The 13,920-nt window shown below is 43.1% G+C and overlaps 1 protein-coding gene across 1 annotated transcript; it reads right to left on the bottom strand.

Annotated features, from left to right (window-relative positions):
* Positions 1–9,840: 9,840 nt before the first annotated feature.
* Positions 9,841–12,341, bottom strand: LOC139553838 (antimicrobial peptide NK-lysin-like). The gene is made up of 5 exons (XM_071366570.1): positions 12,220–12,341; positions 11,981–12,042; positions 11,412–11,495; positions 11,142–11,299; positions 9,841–10,732 (listed from the first exon to the last, which is right to left on the bottom strand). The coding sequence occupies exons 1-5, from the start codon at positions 12,266–12,268 to the stop codon at positions 10,702–10,704; spliced, it is 384 nt and encodes a 127-aa protein (XP_071222671.1). The 5' UTR covers positions 12,269–12,341; the 3' UTR covers positions 9,841–10,701.
* Positions 12,342–13,920: the final 1,579 nt, after the last annotated feature.

The raw sequence follows: 13,920 nt of genomic DNA, 5'->3' as shown, positions 1-13,920 counted from the left end.
TCCAAGACTTTTGATCAAGTGGACTGGAATAAGTTCTGGGTAGCCTCTGGAGAAAATGTCAATGAACAGGCCGACTCCGTCACCGGATTCATCAAAGAAACGCATAGATGACAGGATACTGATAGTGTCTTTCAAGACGTACCCGAATCAAAAACCGTGGATTGATAGCAGCCTTATAGGAAAACTGAAAAATGGAGATGCTGCTTATAAACACGGCAAGGTGACCAGGGACAATAGTTTGGTTAAACATTACAAATATGATTTACGCAGATCGATCAAAATGGCAAAACACAAATATAGTGACAAAATGGAGGAGCAATTCAGCAGATCGGACATGTGGCAGGGGCTCCTAACGATCACGGATTACAAAAAGAAAGACAGCCACATCACGGTAACCAACGACACCCTACCGGTGTATGCAAGACATTCAAACATGTTAACCCTCACAAGGCTGCCGGCACAGACGACATCTCTAGCCATGCCCTCAGAGTGAATTCTGACATTTTCAATCTCTCCTTAGCTCAGGTCTCTATGCCCACCTGCTTCAAGATGTGCACTATCATCCATGTGCACAAGAAAGTGAAAGTAACTGAAATGAATGACTACCGACTAGTAGTCATTCACTAGTCAAAGACAATATCCCCTCCTCCCTCCCCGACACACTCGACCCTCTCCAATTCACCAACCGCCCTGACAGATCCATGGAACACGCAATCGCCATTGCACTGCACACCTACCTTACCCACCTGGACAAAAGGAATGCATACAGTATGTGAGGATGCTGTTCATCGACTACAGCTTGGCCTTCAATACCATAGTGCCCTTTGAGGTCATTACAATGCTCACAGCCTGGGTCTGAACTCCTCCCTATGCAACTGGGTCACGGACTTCCTGATGGGCTGCCCAGAAGTGGTGAAGGTAGGCAACATTACATACTCAACACTGATCCCCAACACGGGGGCCCCACGAGGGTGCTTCCTCAGTCCAATTCTGTATTCCCTGTATATCCACGACTGCTTGGCCTCACACAGTTCAAACTCCATCATCAAGTTCGCTGACGACATGACAGTAGTAGGCCTGATCACCAACAACGACGAGACAGTCTACAGGGAGGAGGTAGGCACTCTGACGGGGTGGTGCCAGGTAAACAACCTCTCCCTCAACGTTAGCAAAACAAAGGAGCTGGTAGTAGACTTCAGGAGAAATCAGTCTGGACATGGCCCCACCCTCATCAATGGAGCCTCCGTGGAGATGGTCAATAACTTAAAATTCCTCGGCGTACACATCTCAGAGAAGCTGAAATGGTCTAACCACACGGACGTCATAGTGAATAAGGCACGACAGCGACTCTTCAACCTCAGGATGCTGAAGAAATTCAGCCTGTCCCCGAGGGCCCTCACAGTGTTCTACAGGAGCACCATTAAGAGCATACTGTCGGGCTGCATCACAGCCTGGTACGGCAACTCTACCGCCGCAGACCCCAAGGCTCTTCAGAGGGTGATACGTGCAGCCGAACGTGCCATTGGATTAACACTCCCTGCCCTACAGGACAACTGCAACACCAGGTGTCACAGGAAGGCCAAGAAGATCCTCAGGGACCACTGCTATGCACCGTTCTCCCCAATTCAATCACTCAGACGCGAGCAGTAAAGGAGCATCATGGCAAAAACTGAAAGACTGGCCAATAGTTTCTACCCTCAGACCATCAGGCTGCTGAATAGCCACTACTAGTCAGCTACCTGCTCCCCTTTGCACTCCCCCCACACCCTCTACTTTCACTTACCTTACCTGCTGCTCCCCCCCCCCCCCACGCTACTCCCAACAGACTTTACTCTGCCCCACCCCAATGACATTCATCACTGTTGCAGTTGTTAATATGTATATTATTACATATTTTTTATTAAAATGTTTGTTTTTATTTCACTCAATTGTCATGCTGCTGCTCCCCCTATGGTCATTCCACCCTACCCCCTCAACAATCTTTACTCTGCATCCACCCCAATGGACATTTCATTATTCATGACTGCCAGAGTCAGGCCCCTTGACTTTTTCCACATTTTGTTATGTGACAGCTTTATTCTAAAATGTATTAAATAGTTTTTCCCCCTCATCAATCTACACACAATACCACATAATGACAAAGCGTGAACAGGTTTTTAGAAATGTTTGCATATGTATTACAATAACAAAGAAATACCTTATTTACACAAGTATTCAGACCCTTTGCTATGATACTCGAAATTAAGCTCAAGTTCATACTGTTTCCATTCGTCATCCTTGAGAGTCCACCTGCGGTAAAATCAATTGAATGGACATGATTTGGAAAGTCACGTGAGAGCAAAATTGCAAGATTATGTTATAATACTGCAATTGCATCAAATGGTTGTTTTATGCAACATAATAGAGGGTTCTTATAACTCTATTGTGTATATGTGAACTGAAAGTGGGCCTCTGGGAGATTTCACACTGACAGGAGATGTACGATGTCTTTGGTTGATACCGCATTCCAGAGCATGAGTTAATGTTTCTGTTCTGTAAGGTACCAGGGAGAGATGGCTCGGGGCCAGACCCTGGTTTCTACACAATGAGAACAGTTTTTACAGCAGATACTGTCTGCTGTGAATTATAAGTATCTTTCATGCAAATCTTAACCTTGTGACCCATTCCATACATCTGTTGTTTGTCATGTAGACTGAAGGGGGTGTACCTGAGCTGAGGGTGATTCGTCGACCAGCCATCATTATCGTAGAGCACTCAATCGATTCACTTTATATGTTTGTGTTGTATTGACCTTCTCCCTTAAAGATTTTTAAAATTATAACTCTGACTTGTGTGATAGGTTTGTCTCTCCTCATTTGATTGTAAAGAAATTAACCACCACACACACACCTCTCTAGATAAGGTCCCAGGGTTGACAGTGCATGTCAGAGCAAAAACCAAGCCATGAGTTCAAAGGGATTGTCCGTAGAGCTCAGAGACAGGATTGTGTCAAGGCACAGATCTGAGGAAGGGTACCAAAAGACAAATGGGAGAAACTCTCCAAATACAGGTGTCTCAAATATATTTTGATTTGTTTAACACTTTTTTGGTTACTACATGTATTATTTCATAGTTTTGATGTCTTTACTATTATTCTACAATGTAGAAAATAGTAAAAATAAACTTTTGACCGGTAGTGTAGATCGCCAGGCTCTGGAGAAGGAACCCGCGCCTGCTACCTGTCCTCCAGAGTGCACCTACGTTCCCACTGGGATAAGGTATCGGCTGTTGACCTGGGCGCACACATCTCTCGTTGCTGGACACCCAGCTTTCACCAGCACTATTCAATCTAAAGTACTGGTGGCCCACCTTGGTGCAGGACGTCGCCCACTACGTCAACTATGTGCCCAAACTAAATCTCCCTGGCATGCTCCAGCAGGGAAACTCCTTCCCCTTCCCATGCCTCAGTGGCCTTGGTCTCATCTGTCCATTGATTTCGTCACTGATCTCCCCTCTTCTGATGGTTTCACTACTATTATGGTTGTTGTGGACAGATTCCCTAAATCCTGCCATTTTACCCCTCTCTCTGGTCTCCCTACCACTCTCCAGGTCGCTGTGAGGGACTGTTCCAGCAGGTCTTCCGTCACTATGGCCTTCCCGGAGGACATCGTCTCCGACCGTGGCCCCCAAATCACGTCACGGGTATGGAAAGCCTTCATGGAGAAGCTGGGGGTCATGGTCAGCCTCACTTCCGGGTACCGGAAGGATGAACCAGGAGCTGGGGAAGTTCTTTCGGAGCCATTGCCAGGACTGGCAAGGGGAGTGGGCCCGGTTCCTTCCCTGGGCGGAGCACGCCCAGAATTCACTGCCTCACACCTCCACCGGGCTGACCCTCTTCCATTGCTTCCTGAGATATCAGCAAGCCCTGGCTCCGTGGACTCTGAGCCAGACCGAAGCTCCTGCGGTAGACAAGTGGTTCAGACACACAGAGGAGGTTTGGAACAATGTTGCGTCCCTGTGGATGACATCCTGGATCCCAACATCATCTAGGATTTCCACCTCCGCCGCCCAGACCGTACTGTTCCAGATGGCCATTCTACCCATGCTAGATTACCGAGACATAATTTATAGATTGGCAGGTAAGGGTTCTCTCGAGCGGCTAGATGTTCTTTACCATTCGGCCATCAGATTTGCCACCAATGCTCCTTATAGGACACATCACTGCACTCTATACTCCACTGTAAACTGGTCATCTCTGTATACCCGTCGCAAGACCCATTGGTTCATGCTTATTTATAAAACCCTCTTACTCCACCTATCTGAGATATCTACTGTCGAATTAGTATAGCGCCTCACAATCATCACACATAACATACCACTCCAGATCTTTTCCAAACATTACTTTTCTGGCCCTCCCTCCACTTTATTTTCAACTCTCCTTTTGCAGCTTGTCTTATTGAATTAAACTTCGACAGTGTCCTTATTGCCTCTGTGGACTGACGTCAATGATTTTGGGAACGTGCAGAAAAAGTTATTGACTATTGTCTGTGTAGGCTATTTGGCGTGCATGCAGTTAAGCCCTAAAGTGTAGGCTTAAGCAGTAATACCAGATAGCCTAAAATAATGAAAGGAAAGCCTCATAAATTGCAGCCAAAAATATTTTTTAAGGTATTGTTTCTCAGAATTCAACCCATCCAACACCAACCCGCTTTCAGCCACCCAATATTTAATGACCTTAAACCCATCCGCCCCACTGACATAACTGCGGGGACTCTATAACCCGGGCAGCTGATGAAACTGAGGAGTATTTCTGTCTGTAATAAAGCCCTTTTGTGGGGAAAACATATTCTGATTGGCTGGGCCTGGCTCCCCAGTGGGTGATAGGCTGCGTCCCTGCCCAGTCATTTGAAATCCATAGATTAGCGACTAATGAATTTATTTGAATTGACTGATTTCCTTCTATTAACTGTAAATAAGTTAAATCTTTGAAATTGTTGCTTGTTGCGTTTATGTATTTTTTAATGTGTGTGTATATATATATTAATTTTTCCCCCCTGATTTTTCAGGGGGTGCTTCAGCAACCCCTACTTCCCGCTGTGGCAGATGCAGGGTTTGTTTTGGTTTTACAAAGCTGTTGTGTCCATCATAACATTCACTAATCAATTAATTGCAGTCATGCTATCAATTATCAGTTCTAAACATGCATTTTTCTTCTCTATGCTCATTATCTATTTTTCTGCACACATTTGATAGGCAGTTGGTGGTCGGAGCACATTTCTGTCTCTGGAGCAGCTGAGCCGAAGGTATTAAGCATTAGCAGGTCAAAACGAAAGACTAAAATGAACGAGCAACTCAGAAAAAACAAATCATGACTGTTGAGTCAGTAAAAGAGTTATTCAAAAAGAACGAATCGTTGGCGAAGTGCACATCACTATCAGTTATCAGACAGATAATGGAAATAACCCAGCAGACGATCTCCCACACAAACAAGGTAATTATCACATGCTTTATCTGTGTCTTTGTGTGTAGCCTTATCAGTAAATCTCATTGTTGTTGGACTTGTGCATCAGATGAGGTTCAACTCATGGCAGATAGGCAGGGAACTTTCTCTTTCTTTCCCGCTGTCGCTCTAGCGCTCTTCCGCTTCAACCAACCAGAAGCTGCCGGGTAATTTCTCGTTTGCGGTGCCTTTATAAATAAAATAAAAAATCTCTTTCCACCTTTTTAGTTTGTTGTAATTCTCCATTTAAGAAAACAACCCCTTCCTACAACGACACCACTATGGCTAATTTATACTAAAAAATAATAATCTTCCCCCAAAAAGGAATGACTCAACTGGCAATCAGCTGGCTTAAAACGCTACAGGTTGAGAGCCAGGTTAAAGCAACGCTCCCTGGAGTCTGCTGGCGATGTAAGTTGGCCCTGAGGAAGGTGGAGTACATGATGCCCAAACGCAGACAATTAAGGTGACAAACAGCATGACATCTGATATAACTCTGCTTTACATGGATCCTACATGATGCAGGGCTTGTAACCAATCTGTGTTAGCCCTCAAGGCTGTTGAAATGTGTGGTAAAATGGCGCCGGAAGAAATGGCAGCAGTTTTACGGGCGCCTAACCAATTGTGCTATTATGTTTTTTTTCACGTTATTTGTAACTTATTTTGTACATAATGCTTTTGCCACAGTATCTTATGGCAAAAAAGAGCTTCTGGATATCAGGACAGCGATCACTCACCTCGGATTACACTAAGATATTTTTTTCAACAAGCAGGATGCACGGGATATACTGCTAACACCCGACAAGGCCAACATCCCCGTTATTGGCAAGAGAAAGAGACGCAGGTAAGAGGACACAGAGTTTGGTGCCTCGTTAGGATCCGCAGAAGGCGCGTGGGAAAGCTGCCGTTACCGTCAATATTACTCGCCAACGTACAATCATTGGACAATAAATTAGACCACACTATTTACCAAGAGAGTTTTCATCTATACTTTTCGTGGCTGTTTATTTACCACCACAGACGGATGCTGGCCCTAAGACTGCACTCAGTCAGCTGTATAAGGAAATAAGAAAACAGGAAACCGCTCACCCAGAGGCGGCGCTCCTAGTGGCCGGAGACTTTAATGCTGAGAAACTTAAATCAGTTTTACCTAATCTCTATCAACATGTTAAATGCGCAACCAGAGGTAAAACAATTCTAGATCACCTGTACGCCACACACAGAGACGCGTACCAAGCTCTCCCTCCATTTGGTAAATCTGACCACAATTCTATCCTCCTTACAAGAAAAAATTCAAGCAGGGATCACCAGTGACTCGGTCTATAAAAAACTGGTCAGATGAAGCAGATGCTAAACTACAGGACTGTTTTGCTATCACAGACTGGAACATGTTCCGGCATTCTTCCGATTGCATTGACGAGTACACCACATCAGTCACTGGCTTTAACAATAAGTGCATTGAGGACGTCGCCCCCACAGTGACTGTACGTACAGTACATACCCCAACCAGAAGCCATGGATTACAGGCAACATTCGCATTGAGCTAAAGGGTAGAGCTTCCGCTTTCAAGGTGCGGGACTCTAACCCGGAAGCTTATAAGAAATCCTACTATGGCCTCCGACAAACCATCAAACAGGCTAAGCGTCAATGCAGGACTAAGATTGAATCGTACTACACCAGCTCCGACGCTCGTCTTATGTGGCAGGGCTTGCAAACTATTACAGACTACAAAGGGAATCACAGCCGCGAGCTGCCCAGTGACACGAGTCTACCAGACGAGCTAAATCACTTCTATGCTCGCTTCGAGGCAAGCAACACTGAGGAATGCATGAGAGCATCAGCTGTTCCGGACGACTGTGTGATCACGCTCTCCATAGCCGATGTGAGTAAGACCTTTAAACAGGTCAACATTCACAAGGCCGAAGGGCCAGATGGATTACCAGGACGTGTGCTCCGGGCATGTGCTGACCAACTGGCAGGTGTCTTCACAGACATTTTCAACATGTTCCTGACTGAGTCTGTAATACCAACATGTTTCAAGCAGACCACCATAGTCCCTGCATCCAAGAACAGTAAGGCAACCTGCCTAAATGACTACAGACCCGTAGTACTCACGTCCGTAGCCATGAAGTGCTTTGAAAGGCTGGTAATGGCTCACATAAACACCATTATCCCAGAAACCCTAGACCCACTCCAATTTGCATACCGCCCAAACAGATCCACAGATGATGCAATCTCTATTGCACTCCACACTGCCCTTTCCCACCTGGACAAAATGAACACCTACGTGAGAATGCCATTCATTGACTACAGCTCAGCGTTCAACACCATAGTGCCCTCAAAGCTCATCACTAAGCTAAGGATCCTGGGAGTAAACACCTCCCTCTGCAACTGGATCCTGAACTTCCTGAGGGGCCGCCCCCAGGTGGTGAAGGTAGGTAGCAACATATCTGCCACGCTGATCCTCAACACAGGGGCCCCTCAGGGGTGCGTGCTCAGTCCCCTCCTGTACTCCCTGTTCACCCATGACTGCGTGGCCAGGCACGACTCCAACACCCTCATTACGTTTGCAGACGACACAACACTGGTAGGCCTGATCACCGAGAACGATGAGACAGCCTACAGGGAGGAGGTGAGAGACCTGGCCGGGTGGTGACAGAATAACAACCTATCCCTTAACGTAACCAAGACTAAGGAGATGATTGTGGACTACAGGAAAAGGAGGACCGAGCATGCCCCTATTCTCATCGATGGGGCTGTAGTGGAGCAGGTTGAGAGCTTCAAGTTCTTTGGTGTCCACATCACCAACAAACTAGAATGGTCCAAACACACCAAGACAGTCGTGAAGAGGGCACAACAAAGCCTCAGGAAACTAAAAAGGTGTGGCATGTGTCCTCAGATCCTCAAAAGGCTCTACAGCTGCAACATTGAGAGCATCCTGACTGGTTGCATCACTGCCTGGTACGGCAACTGCTCGGCCTACAACCGCAAGGCGCTACAGAGGGTAGTGCGTACGGCCCAGTACATCACTGGGGCTAAGCTGCCTGCCATCCAGGACCTCTACACCAGGCTGTGTCAGAGAAAGGCCCTAAAAATGGTCAAATACCCCAGCCACCCCAGTCATAGACTGTGCTCTCTACTACCGCGTAGCAAGCGGTACCGGAGCGCCAAGTCTAGGACCAAAAGGCTTCTCAACAGCTTTTACCCCCAAGTCATAAGACTCCTGAACAGGTAATCAAATGGCTACCCGGACTATTTGCATTGTGTCCCCCCAACCCCTCTTTTACACTGCTGCTACTCTCTGTTTATCATTAATGCATAGTCACTCAAAATATACATTCATGTACATACTACCTCAATTAGCCCCACTAACCGGTGCCTGTATATAGCCTGGCTACAGTTATGTAGTTTTTCCTGTTGTTTTTTATTTCTTTCCTTATCTATTCTTCACCTAATACCTATTATTTAGTTAAATTGCACTGTTGGTTAGGGCCTGTAAGTAAGAATTTCACTGTAATTCACTGTAATGTTGAATTCGGGTCATGTGACAAATATACTTGATTTGATTTAAACAGGCCTGCAGGTTTAACGCTTGTTATAAGATTGTATGAGCCTTGATAAAATCTTCTGGTTTACAATATTTAATGTGTTTCCACTCCACAGGGAAATATCAGACAACAGCTGGAGACCATTTGTAATCGAATTGACTTCCTCCAGTCTTTGTGAAAAAAAGTTTGTGCAATAAGTTTATCAGTTTGATGCTGCTGACAGAATAACTTTTCAACTACGGATAGTTTTTAGCTAAAATTAAGCTCTGCAAGTGAGTACTGTAAAAATACATTATTCTTCAACGTAATTTGTGAAATAGCTTTTCATCAGAGGCATGGTACTGTATTAGCAATGTCATGTTTCATTTAATTGATGACATGGAGTATCTCTAGAATTAATATTTCTATAAAAATGTTTCAGACGAAAGCCATTGCTGGATGTCATTTAAAGTAACCGTACAGTGAAAATCTCACTTGCAAAAGTTCATATTCGATCAACTTCTACCCAAATATTGTTGTTGACTTATCCTATACTCGTATTTGTAGCAGAAACATAAATTGGAGAAAAAAACACTTAAAAAACTCCATGTCAAACTTATCTTAATAAACAGACCTTTTCAAAAATGCTTGCTATTTCCTCATAGAACTTGATGTCATCTCCCTGAAGAGGATGAGCTGGCCAATCAGCAGTATACTCACATTAATATTTGTAATGACCGGTATACGCCCACCCCATTCTCTTGTTGGTGTACACCCACACCATTCACAGAAAAGCTGCTTTTTAACAAACTTAATTAAACATTTGGGAAGGAAAACTTTTAAACTCATATTGTAATTCATTATAAGTCATATTTCATAGAAATCTGGAAACACTGGACAGATACTTTAAGCCACATAACAAGCAATCAAGATTCTTTACAGAAAACTGAGATTCCAAACAAAAAAGTTTGCCAACATGAGTTCCTAGACAAGTTAATTAAATGCTTTATCATAAAACAAATTCTACTATATGTTAATCAGTAAAAATTCGAATTAGATACATTTCTAGAGTTATGTTAGCGGTGTCAAAGAAGGAGTTGTACTCTCTATCAATTGACCTTTCTTTTTTTCCTGGACAAAAAGTTCACACAAACAAACATAAACATTTTTCAACATATGGGACTAAAGTAGCAAAAGGTTTACATTAGTACATTATACAAAATGTACTGCAATTTAAGACAGACACATACACTATTATAAACTGGATCATTTGAGTCCTGGATGCTGATTGTCTGAAAGCCATGGTATATGAGACAATATACCACGGGTATGACGCAAAACGACTAACTTACTGTTCTAATTACGTTGGTAACCTGTTTATAATAGCATCAAGGCACCTTGAGGGTTTGTGGGATAGGGCCATTATACCATAACGTTGCATGGTGCATAAGAACAGCCCATAGCCATGGTAAATTGGCCAAATACCACACTCCCTCTGGACTTATTGCTTAATTATAATACATGTTCCCACAACATTATTTCAGAACATAATCATTCCAATAACTTCATCATCCATTTATATGCTTGTGTTGTGACTAGTTTGAAAAAGAAAGAGCAAGAGGCTGGCAGCATAGCATTGTCTTGACACCTGAACATCCATCTTCTCACTTTGGAATCTGGATACTGGCTGCTTGGTCAGTAGCTCAGGTCCAAAACTTCCTTTGGTCTAAAGATGCACAAAAAGACAACATGAGTGGAAATCAGAAGACATAAACCCATATTTTCATATTAATGAATACATTCTACTCAATAGTGTTTAAATTATTAAGCAGTGATCATGGCTATACCGTTAGTTCAATATTTTATTTAGCCTTTATTTAACTAGGCAAGTCAGTTAAGAACAAATTCTTATTTTACAATGACGGCCTACCCCGGACGATGTTGGGCAAATTGTCCGCCGCCCTATTGGACTCCCAATCACGGCTGGTTGTGATACAGCCCGGGATCGAACCAGGTTGTCTGTAGTGATGCCTCTATTACTGAGATGCAGTGCCTTAGACTGCTGTGCCACTCAGGAGCCCGAAAGTTGTCTGAACAGTGACTAAAGAGTATGTTGAACGGTTTCTTGTACTCACCTGCAGGCCTTAATGTTAACACAGATGGTCCTCACATCATCGCTTGTGCTAAGCTCCTCAATCAGCACCGGCAAGTGTTTTTTCACCAGGCCTTTACACATAGATTTTAGGAAGCCAACATTATCGCAAACAGACAATAGCTTCCGCTTTAGCTCCTCCTGTTGACAAGAAATCATCATCAACAACAGTTGACATTTTCAGAGAAATATCACAGTAAATAGTACAATTTATTGAAGGGCCACTTATGAATTGTAATGCTATGGTAGCTACCTGGCGAGAGGAAGTGGAGATGGATTCCTTCACTTTGTTCAGTGCCCACTGACACACCCAGCAGGTTCCCAATAGCTTGTTCTCCTTTGGAAAGCACAAACAGACAAGAAAGGACACGGCAGAAAAAAAGTATAATAATCTGTCGCGCTGCAGTTGAGCAAGGCCCTTAACTCTAATTGCTTCAGGGGTTCTCTACAATGGTGACCCTGACCGTGACCCCACTCCATGTGGGTGTCTCAGGGGGAGTTGGGATATGCAAAAAAATACATTTACATTACAAACTTGTGAAATAATACAAAATATAAGCCCTCCCCCAAAAAGTATTATTAATAATAAAATTATGGTGTGATGTATTCAGTGTTATGGTGTAAGTACATTTGAATATGTAATGTGAGAGTGAAAGTCAGGTTGGACAATAGTTTCTTCAGTCCATGTATGTTTTTAGTTACATTTATGTCTATGGTTAAGTTCTGTTACACAGTATCAGGTTGAGTATTCCAATAGGAAGTTGCAGAACTGTCTGCAACTTTCTGCTAGTTCATAACGTTTTGACCATAGCATACTATTACCATGCACTTTTCCGGGTGTGCTTCCTGGTCATCCTCTTGGAGATGCCCATGGATTTCCCAAACTGTGAAGAAAAAATTATACAGTCACTCACGTGATGGGTACTTAACTTGTATTGTACTAAAACCAAAGGTGAACTTGGAGTTGATTTAGGCCCCCTACCCACAGTTCCCCTTGCACCCTGACCCAATGTATATGCTGCATGTACAGTAGTTAGTACTTGAGTTAAATAAAATCTCACCTGAAGAAGCCAGCAGACTGAGGGCAAGGAGGACCAGAGATGTCTTCATGATTTGTGGTGGTAGAGATGTGAAGAGTAAAAGTTGTGTTGGGTTTTGGTAAAGTGACTTAGGAATCAGACAAGCCCCTTTATATATAGAGGCCCCTCTATCCACAGCACCCTGTATAACCCCACCTACAGTTCATTCTATTGATAGTACAACTCACATTAACCACAAGACACAACCCTTACAAGTCAACAGGATGTTACTGTTTAGACCTACAGTACATACCGATGAGGAGCAATCTTCATAATCACCTTTTTCCATCTCTCCACTGTCTGATCTTCATTTTTATTTCATTTTAATTCGTCAATTACAGATTATGCCATGTACTGTATGTCATGGAAAGAGCAGGTGTTCTCAATAATGTTTTGTACACTCAGTGTGTGTTTCCAACAGAATACTACACATTGACATATTGATCAAAACTTGTTCAGCTAGCTTAGAAGTGATACACTTAGGGATATATCTCCTAAGCTAAGATAAATAGTTAAGATAGTAATAACATGGACCATTCAGCTATTTTAATTTGTATTTTAACAATTATTTGATGAAGCATTACATTTTCCCTTACTGCTACAGAAACCCATTGTATAACACAAAAATGCATGGCAAAAGTAAGTATGTTTTGAAGTGTCTGAAATGCATCTGAGAGATATAGGAACACTCAGGATAACATCAGCGACAAAACACATGTTATATTAGTGTTCGTGTCCAGAGAACACGTTTACACTTCTCCAGAGTCCAATGGCAGCGAGCTTTACACCACTCCAGCCGAGGCTTGGCACTGCGCATGGTGATCTTAGGTTTGTGTGTGGCTGCTGGCCATGGAAACCTATTTCATGAAGCTCCCAATGAACAGTTATTGTGTTGACGTTGTTTCCAGAGGCAGTTTGGAACTCGGTAGTGAGTGTTGCAACCGAGGACAGACTATTTAGAACGTGGTAGCCACGGAACAAAAACAGCAGAGAAGTTTAGCATCGCGATTCAACGCTCTTAGTTGTTGCGGAAATTTACCCACTATGCTGTTAACTTTGTGAATCTACGTCAATCATTGAGTCTTCCTTTAAAATGCTGTTTTCCCGACATCGACTCTAGGGGCTTTAATTAAGAAATCACACCACATTCCTCGTTGCAAGCCATTCCAATGATACCGACAAATTACACACCGCTGAGGATGATTGTATTAATTAACACAAGGGGTTTTATTGAGAAATTAACAAGGTCAGAAAAGTTTAAATAATGCTTTCAGTAATATTTCAATTACATTACTTTAAAAAAAAATCTTCCTAGTCCTAAACCAGTTGGATAGGAATGCAATGTAAAGCTAAGATATGCCACTATATTCCTCAAATAAACAGTAAACCATGTGTATCCCTTATGTGGACAATGACGATCATTATTGAAATTGTTAATATGGTATGTTTGTTTTATGTCTCAGCTAATCAAATTTCCCTACTTGGATTACAAAGTACAGTGTATTATAATCTAAGTGAAAGTAAAGATCAGTCCCTCCAGGATTCCACGATTCAACATATTATGCAAGGGCTTGTAATGTGACCAATCACCACACTATTTTCTCTAGCTACAGATTGTAACACCAGGTAATGTGTCTCAATCGATGAGAGAAGATTTGAAAAATACAAGACGGCAGTGTACAC

This window comes from Salvelinus alpinus, chromosome 25, assembly GCF_045679555.1.
Source record: "Salvelinus alpinus chromosome 25, SLU_Salpinus.1, whole genome shotgun sequence".
Lineage (NCBI taxonomy): Eukaryota > Metazoa > Chordata > Actinopteri > Salmoniformes > Salmonidae > Salvelinus > Salvelinus alpinus.
This window is presented reverse-complemented; position numbering and strand designations above follow the sequence as displayed.

Excerpts from the sequence above, each read along its gene's own strand:
- LOC139553838 (XM_071366570.1), bottom strand. The coding sequence starts at position 12,268 with ATGAAGACATCTCTGGTCCTCCTTGCCCTCAGTCTGCTGGCTTCTTCA. Across the intron at positions 11,496-11,980 it reads CACACCCGGAAAAGTGCATG|GAGAACAAGCTATTGGGAAC; the intron begins GTAATAGTATGC and ends TGCTTTCCAAAG. Across the intron at positions 10,733-11,141 it reads GTTAACATTAAGGCCTGCAG|ACCAAAGGAAGTTTTGGACC; the intron begins GTGAGTACAAGA and ends GTGCATCTTTAG.